Below are 6520 nucleotides of genomic sequence, written 5' to 3' on the forward strand. Positions count from 1 at the left end.
GATCTATGCAAAAAGGTTCGTGTCTAATTTTCTTATCCTTGCTTCGTTTCAATACACGCCGAGTTAAGAAACTTGGTGAATTTTCTGTGTTTCCTTTCTCTCAGAATTAACAAATTTATGAAAAGCCTTAATTTTAAAATAAAAAGGATATTGTATTGATAAGTGCGTCGATTTTTAAAGAGAAAAATCGTAAACACAAGATGTAAATCTAAAATAATAGTCCAACACGAACGACAAAAGAAACTTATGAAGTGTATTAATTGACGGGCAAATAAAAGTTTAAAAGAGAATTTATAAGAATATATTAGATACTGAATATCTATGGTATACCTCAGGAGTGCACAGGATGTAAGGAATAACAGTTTCTACGATCACTTTTTGCACTAGCAACTTGAATTTCAGTTTTTAAAGTGTACTGTCGAGTTTTTATCTCCACACCGTTGTATCAAGAATAAACGTTACGAACATCGGATAGAATATGAGGCCTAGGCACATAAGGTTTATACTGTCTCCAGGCCTCAAGCTTGCCTAGTATACCAATACATAGACAGTTATCATACGAGTGTCAATTTCACCGAAACTGCTTTCTGTTTATCGCTACACAGATTAAGCTTTAATCATTTTCTACGAAACAAAGCTGCTACAAAAATTGTACCCGCTTATCTGGCAAAGCTAAGGAGCGATCAAGAAGCTTCAAATGCAAAGCAGTCGAAACGGAGTCTGCAAGTAAAATTCCCGCAAAAAGTTCGTTCTTTAGCAATGCCAAGGCTGTCGGCAGGTGAGGTTCCCGTCGCAAGGTCATCGAAGCCGCATTCATTAAATTATAATTATAGTCGCAGATCTGTTTATAGCCTCGTGATTCATCACTTTGCCCGATAGCGTTCTCACAGCAGGAAGTAATGACTAATAGTTCCATCGAGGAGGTCTATCGGCGCGAGGCTCGGGGTATACGCCCATTTGCTGGCGCGCAACTCTACCACTCCAAACGATTGTTTAATTCTCCACATTCAATTACCGAACGTTTCCTGTGCTCTGACGCTATTTCGCTTCGAGACGGACGCTGCTCTGCTGCCACGGAACGAACGAAACAAGTACACATCAGAATGGAAGGCCTTCGGAGCGACGCTAGCTTCTTCGAGATGAAGCGCTTCTGAACGCAACAGAAATAAAATTCTAACTGCGTGGGAACGCGGTTAGAATCTACTTATTAGAAGCTGAGTCACTGCTCGAAGGGATAGAACTCTGTACCACAACGTTTCATTGCCAGTTCTGCAACGAACACACGAATATGAACCGCGAAAGTCGTTCAAATGATCACGACGATAGAGTCGACTAATAACAGACGTATCACAGGACGACACGTTCCAGAAGATAGATTACTAAATACTACGTACATGTTACTAACTCGTTATTGGTAATAAGTGACATTGTCGATATTATTTAAATAAACTGAAGAGTTCGACGTTTAATTAAATTTTTGCCATAAATAGAAGTCTGTATATTAAACTGTTTTATGGTTGCAATCTAAGAATTGCGTTTTTCAACAATATTTGAATCTTATTCATCGAAAATCAAGAATCTGGACAATTTTTTTCGAAAGATCTATTAGTAATATTTACATACTTCTATTTTATTCGAAATATATAATTGGTAACTTTGTAGAGATCATCTTCGAACAGACATGTACTGCTATAACAAGAATAGGAGATAGCAATAATAAAATTTCATAGAAATTACAAAAACGCTCACAAATATACCGTCCAACTATTGAGAAAAATAGTAACTACAGAAAAATGTGAAATTAAGGTTTTTGTAGGCACTTTTGGATAATTCTGAATATTTTACGCTTCTTTTTACTGTAAAACAGTAATACAATATTGTTAGTAGATACTACTTTTCTCCATAGTAGCAGAAACATCACTGATGGTATCTGATAAATTGGTTAATCGAAGGAATACGAGTGTGATTGGTTATGCTACAATTTCTTCCCTATGACCCATCTGTCGTGATATTGGATACGTCAGCGTATCCTTTTGTTTGCATCTTTTGGTAACCAAGCGCATGTGAGTACGCACGAGATCGTGGATTCGTCACCAATTCTGAGACAGAATGACACAGACTTGTGTCATACTGCTTGTTAACTTGCTAGCTCTCAACAGTATCCGGCTATGTTAGAAGGTATATATTCAGTAAACTTTATGTAAACTTTGATATCAAAGAAGAAGGAAGTATACTTGGAAATTCATTTTCCTTTTTATGAAGAGGTTCTTTCGATAAGATTGTGAAACAGTTTACAAGAATGACGTATATAAAAAATCGTCAGTTTTGAGATACATATTCGTAAAAATTAACTCCAAAAGCTTTTTTATCTGAAGGAACATTATTTCTGAGGTAGATGTATTGACTCCTATTACTTTAATATTTTAATTTAATTATTACTATTATGTTAAGCACAAGCAATACACGATAATACTATATATTTTAGTAGCAACTCTCCAAATCTAGACTCAGATAAATTACAAATAACAAACTATTTTCATTGCTAAATCATTGAGTAATTAATAACTTTCTATCGCAGAAAGTTTCAAACCAATTTCCTAAAACATTTACTTTTCACAGTGCTTTCGTTCTTGTAGGAAATAATACAGTAACCAAATTTCTTAGAAATTACAAAAAGAGTTATAAATACAATTGCTCACAATTTTAATCAGTAAATTTTCCATAAATTTGTGTATATTTACTTGTAAAGAAGAAAATCTATTCACACTATATTTTTCAACTAATGAAGACTATTTTAATAAGATTCTAAAACTCTTTTCTAACGTATATTATAACATAAACAAACAATAGATAATGATATTATAATAAATGAAAAATAATTCTTTTATTGTCAAGTGTATACGTATGTACGTTGTACATATATTCAAACACGAACCTAACCTATACTATCTTCCGCTCCATTCCTTTGTGGTTATGTCAGATGACACGCTACACTCATGTGCAGATACAGGTATGCACGTGCGTGATGTGCTAACAGCTAGCAGCTAAATGAATTTTGTAGTGGTACATGTTAAAATATTGATGAATGTGCATTCAGTTGAAAATAAATAAAACAATGTTATAATTTAAATATCAAATATGATAAGAAAGTTTCAAGAATAACTCGTTTAAAATTAATCGTTATTGAAAATTAATCACTTATGTACTTGGCACTACCCGTAATACATATATAAGAAAGATATCAAATAAATATTTTTTGCATATAAGTTTATAATTTTTAGAGATTATTACGCTTAAAGTGTGTAAGTGTATGTATCTTTATAACGTTTATCGAATGTGTACGAACTTATCATAATTTCATGGAGATATATTCTTCAATGGAGGGGAGTGAGTAGTAAATTTGTATTTCCAAATGCTTTTTCTGATTAAGAAATATAAGTTATAATTTTTAAAATTATTACTCAATTACAATAAATTTCTTTGAGAAAGTTTACGCTACTTTTTTTGCATCTAACAGTTTGTTATTCTATCGAAATATTATACTTTGAAATTAAGCCCGTTGAATGACCTTTGTTACAAACTCCTATGGTATTTCTTACCCCTACAGCAGAATTTTGTTTTCATTTACACATACATTTGTGACTATAATAAATTCAAAACTATTTCGTTTTGGATTTTCTAGCACGACAATGCTGTCGCAAATTCAACCGTTTTACTGGAAAAGTTGTATAACTGTAAAATGGATAACACTGTGCTTGTAACTTTTTTCATTTGTCCAACTCAAATAGGTTATCGAGAAAAGCATTTTCAATTAATTTCTAAAACTCGAACAGTCAGAATGCGGTATTTACTCTCTATACTCATACTTCGTTGTAAATTATTATTTAAGCTTACTATAAGTTTATGTATATAGAAAATGAATTATTTTAATACCTTATTTTTATCGCTAAGGGCGAGAATGAAAGAAAATAAGAAAGTAATTCCAAGAAACAAGATCTATAATCACATAATTAGTCCTTAACAAGAATATACTGTAGCAAACACATTACGAGTAATTGATTCTTCCCTGTAATGAGAAAGTAAGATCTCATTCGAACCTAGTCTGAAAGTAATACTCAAGACTTACTACAGACGCTGAGTAACAGAAAGCTAAAAAATGCAAACAGAGCTGACAGCAAGAATAATGATTTTACGGAAGACCAAGATAAAGTACAGTCGAATGTCGACAAATCGAAAATTGAAACCTACATATCAGATAACAATTTGCATGAAACAGACATACTACGTAGTACTACTACTGAAGTATAATAACTTTGACCATTCCCTTTCACTCTGCCGTGAAAATCTCTACAAGTCGAATTATAAACTTACATTAATTCCATATTTGTCACATGTTTACGTGCGTTGTTCTATCCCTGTGTGTAACTCGAATTCAGAGAAACCTAACCTCTACAAATCGAAGTTTACCTGCGTAACTAAAAGTTTCAGCACTTCATGTAACAGTTACACCAATCTGTACACATAACAAATACCTACAACATACATATAATATAATACTAAGTAAAATGACAAGTTTCAATAAGAGCATGCCTGAGTATATAAATTACAAACTGCTATATATTCTCTGCTTAAACTTCGTCTTGTGATATCTATACGTAATGGAGATATACAAATGTATATACAAACATACATTACTGCAAAGTTGAACTGGCCTTTGAAGCTTCTACAATTCGAAAGCTTCGATACGATAAAACTTCTATGGGCTGAAGTTTTGAACTCTTCCACAGAGATTGGATTTAAAGGTTTGATTCTATCTCCTCATTTGTTAAACAGTCAAGACGCTATTTAATTCCCAAAAATCTAGTAGCATATTAAACATTACTAACATAAGCTATTCGCCACTCTCTATTCGAACATGGTTTGACGTAGCTCGCACGCGCGCGGCGCGACGTCGATGCGTACTGAGAATTTTTCCAAGCCAGAGTCCGGAAGCAGGCGTCGACATTTCCACGACTGAATTCCATCGGCTGGCATTCTCGGTCGAGCGTTTCAGCATAAAGGTGGATTGTCGAATCGTGACTGAGCCCGCATCCGACTCGGGAAGGTCGACTCGATGTAAAAAGGTGCATTAACCTTGACGTCTTTCCTTCGCTACACGAGCGACTTGGCCAAGAACTTTCAAACTAATAACGACTCTGGACGGAGGCGGTCGCGAGGCACATGTGTATCGAAGGAAAAAACACCCACACAAACGCACACCCGCCACTCTCGACAGCTACACACGCGAATGCCATCGGACGCGTATGAATCTGTTGAATCAGCGACACTATAGTTATATACAACAGGGATGGGTCGTTGACCAGCGCGCACTCTATGGTAGATACCGGCATCTGTGTTGCAGAAAGCACTTCAAGAGAAGGAGGACTGATATCGATGCAGAAAAGACACCATAAAGCTGCTACGGTAATGAAAAGCTTCGTCGAACGCTTCGGATAGTCGTTAAGAAAGAAATCCACCTGGTCGATAAGATACAGCGAACGTTGCACGCTAATCGCGGACACGCGCGATATCGGTCGGCATGTTGGATCGATAGAGTCGCTTAATAACACGGAAAATGGGAATAAAAACAAAGAGATTCGACGAAAGACCCACCCTTGAGCAGAACGATATCAAGGGTCTCGGGCTTTCGTGGCGAGAGGTGACATGAGTGTACGTACCGCGCCAGCGCCATCCTGACATGAGATAATCCAAGTCCCGTAGTTGTCGAGAGCAAGGTATCCAGATCCGAAGAGAACGGTTTATCGTTGGCACTAAATCCCACTGGACACATGCGCGTAAATTCCTTGTCCTCGAATACACAACCTCGTCATAACTTCCATAGGCCCTCCTCCCGAACGAGCCTCTCTCCAATTTTCCTATTTTCCGTTCACTGCCGATCTCCTCTAGCGAAACTCGTGGCGTCCTCGCGCCTACGTACCCGAAAGGATTTTCTCTTTTGCCCCCCTAGTCTTCTCGCGTAACACTGTCACTACCGCATTTTCACTGCCATGTCTGTGGCGGCTCTCTCCGAGAGAGGGCCTTCTCGACAGTCAATTACGGGCAACAGTCGAACGACACTGGAGAAGGCGACGATTCGAAGGACAGCCCGAGCTCGGCTCCGCCAGCAAACCGAATTGATTCGTAGTCGGTGCGCGCGTGATTAGGGTACGACTAGAGGCGCAGAAAACCTTCACACATTGCCCCGAAACACTATTCGCCTATCACTAGTCCACCTCCGCACACGGCGCTGACTCGACTGAGCTGAGCTACTGAGCATCCGTGAGTCCCCACTCCCGTCACCACGGCCTCGTGCGCCCTCGGCTACCGTCGGCCGTCGCCGCCGCGACTTCGGCTCGGTTCGTGCCGCGTCGCGACCTCGTGTCGTGGCTAGAGCGATGGTTCGCCGCTGGGTACCCAAGGCTCCCTCCTACAGGAAACTCTCCTGTGAGGGAATGCACGTTTTCTGGCATGCTGCTGTGAA

General features: G+C 38.0%; 1 protein-coding gene across 8 annotated transcripts in view; it reads right to left on the reverse strand.

The window, feature by feature from the left end:
- Rdx (BTB/POZ and MATH domain-containing protein rdx) overlaps positions 1-6272 on the reverse strand; it is an 84609-nt gene extending 78337 nt beyond the window's left edge. For 7 of the 8 annotated variants that reach the window (XR_013002729.1, XM_076386215.1, XM_076386216.1 and 4 more), the window contains exon 1: positions 5718-6272. Coding sequence is in view for 5 of the 8 variants with exons in the window: in XM_076386215.1 (XP_076242330.1) it covers positions 5718-5830 (113 nt within the window). In the remaining 3 variants the exon portion in view is untranslated. The remainder of the gene's footprint in view (positions 1-5717) is intronic. The other variant, XM_076386219.1, reaches the window with a different exon arrangement.
- Positions 6273-6520: the final 248 nt, after the last annotated feature.

This window comes from Calliopsis andreniformis, chromosome 9 (genome assembly GCF_051401765.1).
Source record: "Calliopsis andreniformis isolate RMS-2024a chromosome 9, iyCalAndr_principal, whole genome shotgun sequence".
Lineage (NCBI taxonomy): Eukaryota > Metazoa > Arthropoda > Insecta > Hymenoptera > Andrenidae > Calliopsis > Calliopsis andreniformis.